Genomic DNA, 14,401 nt, shown 5'->3' on the forward strand with positions numbered 1-14,401 from the left:
AATGTACTGACATGGACAAAGCCTACTGATGATAAGAGGGAAAAATGTCATCCTCAGATGATCCAGGACCCTCTTCCCTCACTGCTAAGATTTCTGACCAATGGTGTTCTTTGTGCTATAGGGGAGACAGATCTTAGAATTGGACAAGGCTTAATTGTGCATCCTCTCATTGAGTGTTGTGGTCCTGGATAGGCAGTAGCTTATTGGAGTCATGCAATCAACAATTTATTTGCGTAACATCTAAATCTTGCTGTTCTACTTTATGATAAGTTTTCATAGTAGTCCACTGTATGTACATAGTATTGAAAAGATTACAAAGGACTTTTAGGTAGCCAAGACCAGCTCTGTGAGGTCAGCAGAAATGGTACTGTTATCCCCACTATATAGATAACATGACTGAGACTCAGAGAGGCACACACACACACACATAGCATCACCACTCTGGAAGCTAAAACTATAGCCTGAGATTACTGCCTCCCACACCGGCACTCTTTTCACATACCCAGTTGTCTCATTTCAGTTTAGAAAATATGAAGTACCAAGTGTCACATGTGTGTAAGATGCTAGACTAGGTGTAGTGAGAAGATAAAAACCAGTAAGGTGTCATCCTTCCTCCCAGGAAGAGCTTGTAGACACTGACTGGCAAATGAACAAGCACGTGCTAATTATGTAAGCAAAAATGTGGCTTGTTTTTTGAGGTAGATGTAAGGGACCGGTCCTTGAAGGGCTTTGAATGGATTTGAGTGTTGAATGGATGGAGGTGAAAAGCACAATTGCAAACACAGGGAGCAGTGTGAGGAAAAGCACAGGATGGGTTTGGGAATGGGGCACATGCACAATTGCTTGGAAGGTCAGATAGCAGGGAACTTTGAGTTCTTGATGTCTGACCATGGGGACGTTGTCTTTGTTGTTCATTTTAGTGATGGCCGAGTCAAATACACATTGAACAAGAACAGTGTGAAAATTGAGATTCCTTTGCCTTTTGGTGGAAAATCCTCCAAAGAGCTGAAGATGTCAGAGACTATTCAAACACCAGACCTCAACTTCAAGTCCATAGGATTCTACCTACCATCTCGGGAATTCCAGGTCCCCACTTTTACCATTCCCAAGTTGTATCAACTCCAGGTGCCTCTCTTGGGTGTTCTAGACCTCTCTGCAAATATCTACAACAATCTATACAACTGGTCTGCCTCCTACACTGGTGGCAACACCACCAACAACCACTGGAGCCTTCAGGCTCAATACCACATGAAGGCTGACTCTGTGGTTGACTTGCTGTCCTACAGTGTGCAAGGTGAGCCATGGTTGGGTAGAGAGTACACAGGGTTAATCCATTGCAGGCTCTGGTGGGATAGTCTCCTCTGGGAAGGAAGGGACTTGGGCTTTTGTACAGATATTTTCCTTGCTATTCGGAAGCCAATTCATCCATTCATTCATTCAGCTAATAGAAATATTTATTAAACGTATAATACGTACCAAGCATTCTACTGAGGCAGTAACAGAAGAAGCAGACCACTAAAATAGCAATGAAAATCCAAGATAGGAGGTGCTATGATAGGGTCTAGTGGATAAGTATAAGGGACAAAGGAGCACTTGATAAGGGGACTCAACAAGATCTGTGGTGGTCAGGGAAGCATTTTGTTGTCAGATTTTATGCTTGTGTTATGGATGGAGGAGAGAGTTACATGACTAACCGAGATCAGTGGGGCTCTATTTGGGAGTGGGGGGTACTTTATTATTGAATGACATTTAACATAGCAATTTATCTGGGAGTTTACTATTTAATTTAACTAGTGTGTTTTCATTTCTATATCAGGATCTGGAGAAACAACCTATGACCACAGGAATACATTCACATTATCATGCGATGGGTATCTTCACCACAAATTACTGGATTCAAATATGAAATTCAGTCATGTAGAAAAAATTAGAAATAATCCAGCCTCCAAAAGTGTGCTAACATTTAACACCTCTACTGCCTGGGGACCTCAGATGTCTGCTTCATTACATTTGGACTCAAAAAAGAAACATCATTTGTATGTCAAGGAAGCCAAGATTGATGGGCAGTTTACGGTCTCTTCGTTCTATGCCAAAGGCATATATGACCTGTCTTACCAGAGGGATTCTACTACAGGCCAGTTAAGAGGAGAGTCCAACCTGAGGTTTAACTCCTCCTACCTGCAGGGCACCAACCAGATAACAGGAAGATATGAGGATGGAACTGTCTCCCTAACCTCCACCTCGGATCTGCAAGATGGCATCATTAAAAATACTGCTTTCCTGAGATATGAGAACTATGAGCTGACTCTGAAATCTGACACCAGTGGGAAGCATGAAGACTTCGCCACTTATAACAAAGTAGATATGACCTTCTCTAAGCAGAATGCATTGGTACGTTCTGAATATCAGGCTGATTACAAGTCATTAAGATTCTTCACACTGCTTTCTGGATCACTAAATTCCCATGGCCTTGAATTAAATGCTGATGTTTTGGGCACTGACAAAATTAATAGTGGTGCTCACAAAGCAACACTAAGGATTGCCCAAGATGGAATGTCTACCAGTGCAACTACCAACTTGAAGTATAACCCTCTGGTGCTGGAGAACGAGCTGAATGCAGCACTTGGCCTCTCTGGGGCATCTGTGAGATTAACAACGAACGGCCGCTTCAGGGAACACAATGCAAAATTCAGTCTAGACGGAAAAGCCGCCCTCACAGAAGTATCATTGGGAAGTGCTTATCAGGCCATGATTTTGGGCTTTGACAGCAAAAATGTCTTCAACTTCAAAATCAGCCGGGAGGGCCTTAAACTTTCAAATGACATGATGGGATCCTATGCTGAGATGAAGCTTGACTACACGAACAACCTGAATATTGCAGGGTTGTCACTGGACTTCTCTTCAAAACTGGACAACATTTATAGCTCTGACAAGTTTTATAAGCAAAATTTTAATGTACAGCTACAGCCCTATTCTCTCGTAACAACTTTAAGCAATGACCTGCAATTCAATGCTCTGGATCTGACCAACAGTGGGAAATTACGGCTAGAACCCCTGAAGCTGAATGTGGGTGGAAACATAAAAGGAGTCTACCAAAACAATGAAATAAAACACATCTACACCATTTCTTATGCTGACTTATCAGCAAGTTATAAAACAGATACTGTAGCTAAAGTTCAAGGTACAGAGTTCAGCCATCGGCTCAACACAAATATCGCTGGGCTGGCTTCAGCCATTGACATCAGTACAAGCTACAACTCGGACTCGCTCCATTTCAGCAACATTGTTCACTCTGCAATGGCCCCTTTTACAATGACCATCGATGCACTTACAAATAGCAATGGGAAACTGAGTTTCTGGGGAGAGCATACTGGGCAGCTGTATAGCAAATTCCTATTGAAAGCAGAACCTCTGGCCCTTACTTTCTCCCATGATTACAAAGGATCCACAAGTCACCATCTCCCTTTGAAGAGCAGCATCACTACTGGCCTTGATCACAAAGTCAGTGCCCTGCTTACTCCGGCTGAGCAGACAGGCACCTGGAAGGTCAAGACCCAGCTGAATGAAAATGAATACAGCCAAGACTTCGATGCTTACAATGATAAAGACAAAGTTGGTGTGGAGCTTAGAGGACGAGCCCTGGCTGAACCCACCATGATAGACTTCTCAATTCCAGTGCCATTTTTGCTCAGTGAATACATAAACATAATTGATGTTTTAGGGATGAGGGATGCTGTTGCCCAACCCCAAGAATTCAGTGTTGTTGCTTCTGTAAAATATGACAAGAATCAAAATGTCCACACCATTAACCTCCCATTCTTTGAAAGCCTGCCAGAATATTTTGAGGAGAAACGAATGGTAATTATAACAGCACTGGAAACCATACAGAGAGAATTGAAACTCATCAATATTGATCAATTTGTGAAGAAATACAGAACAGCCTTGGACAAACTCCCACAGCAAACCTATGGTTATCTGAATTCACTCAATTGGGAGAGACAAGTTTCAAGTGCCAAGGAGAAACTAATTACTCTCATAGAAAATTATAGAATTACAGAAAATGATGTACAAATTGCACTGAACAATACCAAAATCAGCCTTAATGACAAACTGTCTCAACTAAAAACATATGTGATACAATTTGATCAGTATATTAAAGATAATTATGATTTACGTGATTTTAAAATAGCAGTTGCTAAGATTATTGATCAAATCATTGAAAAACTGAAAATTCTTGATGAACATTATCATATCCATGTAAATTTAGTAAAAACAATCCATGATGTGTGTTTGTTTATTGAAAAGACTGATTTTAACAGAATTGGAAATAGCACTGCATTTTGGATTCAAAATGTGGACACTAAGTATCAAATCAAAATCCAGATACAAGAGAAATTGCAACAACTCAAGACACACATTCAGAATATAGACATCCAGCACCTTGCTGACCAGTTAAAACAACAGGTGGAGGCTCTTGATGTCAGAGTTCTTTTAGATAAGTTGAGAATTACAATTCCATTTCAAAGAATAAAGGAAATTATTGAGCATGTCAGAAACTATGTTGTAAATCTTATGAAAGATTTTGAAGTAGCTGAGAAAATCAATGTGTTTGGAACCATGTCCCATAAGTTAATTAAGATGTATGGAATAGACCGACACATCCAGGTTCTAATGGATAAATTGGTACAGTTGGCCCACCAATATAAGTTGAAGGAGACTGTTCAGAAGCTAAGCAGTGTCCTACAACAAGTTAAAATAAAAGATCACTTTGAGAAATTAGTTAAGTGTATTGATGATGCTATCAAGCAGCTTAAAGCATTCTCTTTTAAGAAAATCATTGAAGGAGTAAACAGATTCCTTGACATGTTGGTAAAGAAATTAAGATCATTTGATTATCACCAGTTTGTAGATGAAGCCAATAACAAAATCCATGAGGTGACCCAGAGACTCAATGGTGAAATCCAGGCCCTGGAACTTCCACAGAAAGCTAAAGCACTGAGACTATTTATAGAAGACATCAAAGCCACGGTCTCAGTCCATCTGGAAAACCTTAAGGGCACCCAAATAAGTCTATTCTTCGATTGGTTGCAGGAGCCTTTAAATTCAACATCTTTAACCTACATAAAAGAGAAATTCCAAGAGACCCTAGAGGATATACGAGAGCGAGTGTATCAAATGGACATTCAGCGGGAAGTTAAGCGGTACCTGTCCCTGGTTGGCCAGGTTTACAGCACACTTGTCACTTACATTTCTGACTGGTGGAGTCTCGCCGCTAAGAACCTTACTGACTTTGCAGAACAGTACTCTATCCAATACTGGGCTGAGAACTTGAAAGCCTTAGTAGAACAAGGGTTCACTGTTCCTGAAATCCAGACCACCTTCGGAACCATGCCTGCCTTTGAAGTCAGTCTCCGTGCTCTTCAGGAAGCTACATTTCAGACTCCAGACTTCATAGTGCCCCTGACAGATTTGAAGGTTCCATCAGTTCAGATCAACTTCAAAAAGTTGAAAGATATAGAGATTCCACCCAAGTTTACCACACCAGAATTTACCATCCTTAATACCTTCCATGTGCCCTCCTTTACAATTGACTTGGTAGAACTAAAAGCAAAGATCATCAGAACCATTGACCAGATGCTGTCCAGTGAGCTGCAGTGGCCAGTTCCAGAAATGTACCTGAGGGACCTGGAGGGAGTGGACACCATTCTTGCTAGCATCACTCTGCCAGACTTCTGTTTGCCAGAAATCACAATTCCAGAATTCATAATCCCAAATTTTGATTTTAAAGATTATCAAGTTCCTGACCTTCACATACCAGAATTCCAGCTTCCCCGCATGCCACACACAGTTGAAGTCCCAACTTTTGGCAAGCTGCATAGCATTTTGAAAATCCAGTCTCCCCTTTTCACGTTAGATGCAAATGCTGACATTCAGAATGTAACTACTTCAGGGAACAAGGCGGAGATCGCAGCTTCCATCACCGCCAGAGGAGAGTCCAAATTAGAAGTTCTCAGTTTTGATTTTCAAGCCAATGCACAGCTTTCAGACCCTAAGATTAGTCCACTGGTTATGAAACAATCTGTGAGGTTCTCCAGCAAGTACTTGAAAACAGAGCATGAGAGTGAAGTGCTGTTTTTTGGAAATGCCATTGAGGGAAAATCAAACACAGTGGCAGGTTTACACACAGAAAAAAATACACTGGAGCTTAGTAATGGTGTGCTCGTCACGATAAACAATCAGCTCACTTTGGACAGCAGCACAAAGTACTTCCACAAATTGAACATCCCCAAACTGGACTTCTCCAGCCAGGCTGAGCTACGTAATGAAATCAAGACCCTGTTGGAATCTGGACACATAACATGGACTTCTTCTGGACTAGGGTCTTGGAAATGGGCCTGCAACACATCCTCAGATGAAGGAGCACATGAATCACAAGTTAGCTTTACTATGAAAGAAGCCATGGCTTCCTTTGGATTGTCTAATAAGATCAGTAGCAAACACCTAAAATTAAGCCAAAACTTGGTTTTTGAATCTAGCTTCCCTGACTTTTCTAAATTTGAAATCCAGTCACAGGTTGAATCCCAGCATGTAGGCCACAGCGTTCTAGCCGCTAAAGGCACAGCACTGCTTGGAGAAAGGAAGGCAGAGATAACTGGCAACCATAATGCTCATTTAAATGGAAAAATTATTGGAACTTTGAAAAATTCTCTTTTCTTTACAGCACAGCCATTTGAGCTTACTGCATCCACAAACAATGAAGGGAATTTGAAAGTTAGTTTTCCATTAAAATTGATTGGGAAGGTAGACTTCTTGAACAATTATATACTGCTTTTGAGCCCTAGCACCCAGCAAGCAGGTTGGCAAGCAAGTGCCAGGTTCAATCAGTATAAGTACCATCATAATTTCTCTGCTGGAAACAACGAGAACAGTGTTGAGGCCCACATAGGAATAAATGGAGAAGCCAACCTGGATTTCCTCAACATTCCTTTGACAATTCCTGAAATGACTCTACCTTACACAACACTCACAACTCCCCACGTGAAAGATTTCTCCTTATGGGAAAAAACAGGCTTGAAGGAATTCTTGAAGACGACAAGGCAGTCATTTGATTTAAGTGTAAAGTCTCAGTATAAGAAAAACAAAGATAAGCATATCATCCCAATTCATTTTTACATGAAAGATTTCCAGGTATTGAGTACCCCAGGTGATATTTTCATTCCAGCCATGGGCAACATTACCTATGACTTTTCCTTTAAATCAGGCCTCATCACACTAAATACCAATGTTGGACTATATAACCAGTCAGATATTGTTGCTCATTTCCTAACATCCTCTTCTTCTGTCATTGATGGACTGCAGTACAAATTAGAGGGCACCTCAAGTTTGACGAGGAAAAGAGGCTTGAAGCTAGCTACAGCTTTGTCTCTGAGTAATAAATTTGTGGAGGGCAATCATGACAGTACTATTAGTTTGACCAAGAAAAACATGGAGGCATCAGTGACAACCTCTGCAAAAGTCCAAATTCCCATTTTGAGAATGAATTTCAAGCAAGAACTTAATGGGAATACCAAGTCAAAGCCTACTGTCTCTTCATCCATTGAATTAATATATGATCTCAATTCCCCCAAACTCTACTCTACTGCTACAGGGAGAGTCAACCACAAACTCAGCTTAGAGAGCCTCACCTCTTACTTTTCCATTGAGTCATCTACCAAAGGAGATGTCAAGGGTTCAGTCCTTTCACGGGAATATTCAGGATCTATTGCCAGTGAGGCCAGCACTTACTTGAATTCCAAGAGTACTCGGACTTCAGTGAAGCTGCAAGGGGCTTCCAAAGTTGATGGTATCTGGAACCTTGATGTAAAAGAAAATTTTGCTGGAGAAACCACTCTGCAACGCATCTATGCCATCTGGGAACACAATATGAAGAATTCCTTACAGCTAGAGGACTTGTTTTCATCATCTGGAGAGCATACAAGCAAAGCTACCCTGGAACTCTCCCCATGGAAAATGTCAGCCCTTGTTCGGGTCCATGCAAGTCAGCCAAATTCCTTCCTTGAAATCAATTACCTTGACCAGGAGATGTCTCTGAATGCTAACACTGAGAACCAGAAGGTCAGCTGGAAAAGTGAGGTCCAGGTTCATTCTGAGTTCTTCCAAAACAACATACAGCTTTCCAATGACCAAGAAGAAGCACGCCTTGACGTTGGAAGTTCCTTAAAAGTGTCCCTATGGTTCCTCAAAGATATCATCCTTCCAATTTATGACAAGAGCTTATGGGACCTCCTCAAGCTGGATGTCACCACCAGCATCGATAAGAGACAGTATCTTCATGCTGCAACTGCCCTTGTATACACCAAAAACCCCAAAGGCTATCATTTCTCTGTCCCTGTGCAAGAATTGGCTGATAAATTCATTATTCCCAGGCTGAAACTAAGTGACTTAAATTCAAGTTTTGTCATACCTACATTCCAAGTCCCATTTACAGATCTTCAGGTTCCATCCTACACAATTGATTTCAGTGAAATAAAACTCTACAAGAAGCTAAGCACTTTGCCATTTTCCCTCAATATACCAATGCTACCCAAAGTGAAATTCCCCAAAATTGATGTGTTAACAAAATATTCTGAACCAGAAGACTCCTCAGTTCCCTTTTTTGAGATAATTGTTCCTGCATCTCAATTAACTGTGTCCCAGTTCACTCTTCTACAAAGTAGTTCAGGTGACAGTGCTGTTGAGTATCTAAATGAGGTGGCTAGCAAATTTGCAGACTTTGAGTTGCCAGCTATTACCATACCTGAGCAGACTATTGAGATTCCTTCCATTAAGTTCTCTGTGCCTGCTGGAATCTTCATTCCATCCTTTGGAGCACTGACTGCACATTTTGGAGTGGTCTCTCCTCTGTATAATGCTACTTGGAGTGCTGGTTTGAAAAACAAAGTAGAATATGTTGAAACGTTCCTGAATTCCACATGCAGTTCAACCATTCAGTTCCTGGAATATGATCTAAATGGTAAGAAATTGTCCTGACTCCTCTTCTATATGCTCTATATTTGCAATGAGAGTTGTGAATAAATAATTACATATTTTTGTAAGAATGGAAGCATAATTACTCTCCATAGCAAAATTTTAAAAAGAGAGAAAGAGAAGGATATATACCCCGCCTGTAAAAATCACCCTGTAGAAAATTTACTGACATTCCAGAGGAATAGATTTAAAGAAAAAAAAATTTTTTTTCTGTGATGATAGTAGGGCTAATAATGTCTCTTTCTAACTATTTATTTTTGTTAAACAGGGACTGCATGTTTCAAACATGTGAAGCATGTAGTTAAGATGGAATTCTCCTGGTTTTTACAATGAAAATATTTATGTCCTGCAGTTATTAATCTAATAAAATATAACATTTCTCCTCTACAGTTGTGGGAACACACAAAATTGAAGATGGCATGTTAGTCTGTAGGACAAAGGGAACATTTGCACACCGTGACATCAGTGCAGAATATAAAGAAGATAACAAATATCGAGGACTTCAGTATGGAACTTTTATGGAAATCTCATCTCTTTTCAAATCATTGTCATTTTTCCCATCTTGATACCCCTTTCATGATGGTTCATCTGCTTTTCTGCTTTCAGGGACTGGAAAGAAGAGATTCGCCTGGACATCACCAGCCCAACATTCACTGATGCCCATCTGCACTACCAACTAAATAAGAATTACCTCTCCTACTTGGTGGCCTCCCCAGCCGTAGGCACTGTGGCCTTCGACATGGAAGACAATAACCGTACCTTAAAATTGAACCTGTACTATCGCCCTCAGGTGAGTCCCATCTAATGGGTTACACATCCCAAGAGCGAATAGAGAATTTGGGCAGATCAATTCAATTTAATGCAAAGTATTCTCTCGAGCCTTTCCCAAAGTAGATGAAACCAAGCAATGAACAGGTTGAACTTTTTGTCTGAGAAACTACTCTCCAGAATGTACTACCATGATTTTATTGATTTTAAGTATTGCCGGACGCATGACATCCTATTTCCACTATTATTTTCTTTTTTTTTTTACTTTATGGCAGATTTAGAATGGTGAGAGTTATGCCTCATCACCTAAGTCATGAGCAAACTCTGCCATATGCTGAGTACACTTTTCAGATAGGGGCTTCTGGAGTATTCGAGGCTTCAAAATTCTTCTCTGCAAAAGAAGCATTAACTGAGATATGCCAGATTTCTTTTTTTTTTTTTTTTTTTTTTTTTTGAGATATTCCAGATTTCTCTCATGTACTTTACAAGCTCTGTCAGGCCAAATCAAAGATGCCATTAGTAGAGAAGAAGCAAGCAGGTTCTATTGCTAAAATCTGAGAATGAATGGCTCCTCATAGTGGTATTCTAGGTCTCTGCTCAATGGGCTCTGGACTTATTCCTTTTTGCTACTTCTCTTTTCTCTGAATTAGTCTTCTCTGTCTCTTTCTCCACTTTCTCCTCCCCTTACCACTCTCCCTCCTCTTCCTCCTCTTCTAATCTTCAGTCCTAACAAGGCCTTAATGTTAAGTGTTACTATGTAAATGGCATGCATAATTTTATCCTTTCTGGGGCGAATGATAAAGAGAAATTAACAACAGTGAACTGGTTTAACCATAAGACAAACACATGAACTGACATATGAAAGATAAATCCCCTCAGAATATGAAAGATCCTCTGATCTTGACTTTTAACAGCTAATGAAGTTTTAATGTAGTATATTATGTAATCAGGATAATTGAAAAACATGCTCTTTTCATCTGGTTTTTGTGTGTGTGTGTGTTTTGTTTTGTTTGCTGGTTTTAGTCCTCTCTAGATAAAAAACTCAACATATTCAAAACTGAGTGGAGGTACCGGGAATCTGATGAGAAAAATCAGATCAAAGTCAGCTGGGAAGAAGAGGCAGTATCTAAACTACTAACCTCTCTCAAAGACAATGTGCCCAAGGCCACAGGGGCCCTTTATGACTATGCTAACAAGTACCACCAGGAGCACACAGGACTCGACCTGACGGATGCTTCTTCAAAACTGAGAAGAAGTCTGCAGAACAGCGCTGACTGGGCCTATCACAGTGTCTTGGAGAAGATTGATAAGGCAGATTTAGGGTTCCAGAGCATAGCCAAAGGTACCACTAGAACCTACCAGCAGTGGAAGGACAAGGCCCAGGATCTGTACCAAGAAATGTTATTAGCTCACAGAGACCAAGGTGATTTCCAGGGACTCCAGAAAGACATGTTTGACAAATTAATAGGAGTTACTCAAGAATACAAAGTCACAGTCAGTCATCAGATTGACTCGTTGATTGATTTCCTGAAGTTCACTAAATTCCAGCTTCCAGGAAAACCTGGGACATACACTAAAGATGAACTCTGCACTATGGTCATGAAAGAAGTAGGGCAGGTGCTGTCCCAGGTATATTCAAAAATCTATAGTGGGTTCGAAATATTGTTTTCCTATTTCCAAGACCTGATGGAGAAATCTGAATTAATCAAGGACCTAGAGATTAAAATCCCTTTTGATTCAAAGAGCTATAAACTAATAGATGTAATCTTGGAGTTTGGGAGAGTGTTGAAATCTTTATCACAAAAGCCACAGGATGCATTTAATAACCTTCAGTCTATCAATACTACAGAGATGCTAAGTGATCTTCAGAGATATTTACAAAGAGCTTTCCAAAAGATAGAAGAAGAAATTCAACGCTTAAAGGAGAAGAAATTTACTTATCTCATTAATCATATTCAACACAAGATCAACATAATCTTCAACAAATATATTCCATATGTTTTTGAATTCCTGAAAAGAAACCTATACCTTAACTTTGGCAAGTTTAATGAACTTGTTCAAAACCAACTTCAGGAAGCTTCTCAACAGTTACAGCAGCTCCATCAGATCATAAAAGATCTTCACAAAGAATATGTTGATTCAAATGTGGTCAGCTGGACATTGAGGTACTATGAACTTGAAGAAGAAATCATCAGCTTGATCAAGAACCTCGTGGATGTCCTTAAGGACTTCCACTCCAAATACACTGTCAGTACTGCTGACTTGGTTTCCCAACTCTCAAGTAAAGTTGAGCAGTTTGTGCAAAAAGATATTCAGGAATTCCTTAGCATCCTTATTGATGCAGATGGAAAGGGGAAAGAGAAGATTGCAGAGCTTTCTACCAGCACTCAGGAAATAATTAAAAGCTGGGCCAATGCAATGAAGGAAATCATTTCTGACTACCACGAGCAGTTCAGATATAAACTACAGGATTTTTTAGACCAACTCTCTGATTACTATGAAAAATTCATTACTGAGTCCAAAAGATTGATTGACCTGTCCATTCAAAATTACCACATGTTTCTGAGATATATCACTGAATTACTGAAAGAGCTACAATCGGCCACAGTCAATAACATGATCCCCTACATAAAAGTTTCTCCAGGAGAATTTACTATCACCTTATAATTCTTATAGCAATTTCATTTATTCTTCTGTTCCAATTAAACTTTCATACAGTAGGAGAAAATTCAAACTGTATGTATTGATAAAACCATACACTGAGCCAGCCTTATGGCAAGCAGCTAACTATAGGCAGAAGCATGTATGAACTGGATCTGCACTAAAGCTGGCATAAGATCTCTAAAGGTCTCTCAACTCTGGGAAATAACTTTTTTTTTTTTTTTTTGCAAGTTAAAGAAAATCAGGATCTGAGTTCTTTTACTAAACTTGGGGAGGGAGAACAAATAAATGAATTCTTTATTGTGTATCATAGCTCTCAGTTTGGTTCATTCATATTGAAAGGTAGCAAAATGAAGGTATTGATTCAACTTTCTGGCATTTCAACACTTTTAGAAGAATACACACTGAGTTTAGGATAATAGAATAAAAGAAGAAAGGGGGAAATTGAGGAGGGAAATATTTTGCCACCTAAAAAAATAAAAGGTAACTGATATCAGGGATTGTATTCAAGTGTAAAGAAAAAAAAAAGTGTAAAGGAAGAACTATTTGCAAAGGCTTTCACATAATTTGATCCCAAAGAAGAACTCATTTGTCTTCATGTGCCACATACTCTTCCTCGCCCACCAGTCTGCCCTCTCTAAGCAAGGCTCTCTACTGGGCTCTGAGATAAACCAACAGACTCTTTATTTCACTCAGCCTACCAGGAATGAAGAAGAGATGGCTAGGAAGTCCTGGCCTCAAGGGCTTCATGATAATAGGGACCTCAGATGTCTCCTTGCAGCTTAGCCAGGATCCATTCAAGGCACAGAAAATAAGAGTTAAAGAGGGAGCATGGGGACATATATTCTAACATTTCTGAGGCCAAGCATGCATTTGTGTTCTTGGGCTTCCTTATTCCTCCAAATTTAATATCTAACAAGCCCAAGTATAATCAAAACCCAAGGGTTTCCCCTGCCACTCACCTCAAGCTGTATTTTTAAACATTGGCAACTTCCAGTCAGAGCATCTGAGGTGACCTCTAGTAAGGGAAGGCTGCAAAGAACATGTGCAGCACAGACATCACTAATATCTTGGGGAAAGTGAGCTCTACTTTTTCTTTCAATGGCAATGAATAACAACAAAACAAAACAAAACAAAAGGTGTAACCTCTGGGGAATAGGCAATTAGAGATTACCACACCCTCCAAGTCCTATATGAAGTCTGTTTGGAAATGACTCTTCTTATCCAAAAATGCCTTCAACCTCCACCATTATTTCCTAAAGCCTCACATTCCCTTGGTGAAGCCACTGTTAAAAACAAAAACAAAACCCCCCCAAAAAAACAAACAAAACAACACAAGCATTACCTGGAAAAGAAAAACACGTTAGCTTATTGAATCCTTAGCAGGATTCTTTGGAACTGAGGAGCCAGCAATAGTCATAGGGAAGTGGATTACATGGCAGTGTATGGATCTCTTTCTGAAAGAAAGTCTCTTAGATAATGAATCAATAGATGGATAGATGGACAGTTGGATGGATAGATGAATGGACAGATAGTTGAGTCAATGAGCGAGTAGGTAAATGAATGGTCAGTTCCAAATGTGATAGAAGGAGGAAAATTAGGCCAGTTCCCAGGGCATCACATGCGTGGTTCTAGGCATAGCACTAGAAGAGTTTCCCTGATGAGCTCTGAGTAGCAAGACTGTACTAAGTGTTCAAGTGGAAAGGAAGCCTGGAGTGATGGCTTAATTTGGAGGGGAAGGAGGAGTCCAAGGTTTCTGGTGTTCATGAAATGATAACTGTATCTGGGGCATGAAAGGAAGAATAAAAAGACCTAAATCTGAAATGATCATGTGCCCACCTGTCCAGTTCCCTCGCTGGTATCGCTTTATGAGGCACTCCTGGATGGTTTAGAATACCTTCATTATGCTCAATAAAGTTGGAAAAGGGATACTTGGGAGGGCTTC

At 40.0% G+C, this 14,401-nt stretch overlaps 1 protein-coding gene across 2 annotated transcripts in view; it reads left to right on the plus strand.

Moving 5' to 3' along the window:
* Positions 1 to 12,768, plus strand: part of APOB (apolipoprotein B) — a 37,366-nt gene extending 24,598 nt beyond the window's left edge. The window contains exons 25-29 of one of the 2 annotated variants that reach the window (XM_077843995.1): positions 921 to 1,294; positions 1,817 to 9,013; positions 9,418 to 9,532; positions 9,634 to 9,817; positions 10,819 to 12,768. In XM_077843995.1, the coding sequence (XP_077700121.1) occupies positions 921 to 1,294; positions 1,817 to 9,013; positions 9,418 to 9,532; positions 9,634 to 9,817; positions 10,819 to 12,462 (9,514 nt within the window). In that variant the 3' untranslated portion in view covers positions 12,463 to 12,768. Of the gene's footprint in view, positions 1 to 920; positions 1,295 to 1,816; positions 9,014 to 9,417; positions 9,533 to 9,633; positions 9,818 to 10,818 lie in introns of those variants that run through there. The other variant, XM_077843996.1, reaches the window with a different exon arrangement.
* The last annotated feature ends 1,633 nt before the right edge of the window (positions 12,769 to 14,401 follow it).

The sequence above is a fragment of the Canis aureus genome, chromosome 12 (genome assembly GCF_053574225.1).
Source record: "Canis aureus isolate CA01 chromosome 12, VMU_Caureus_v.1.0, whole genome shotgun sequence".
NCBI lineage: Eukaryota > Metazoa > Chordata > Mammalia > Carnivora > Canidae > Canis > Canis aureus.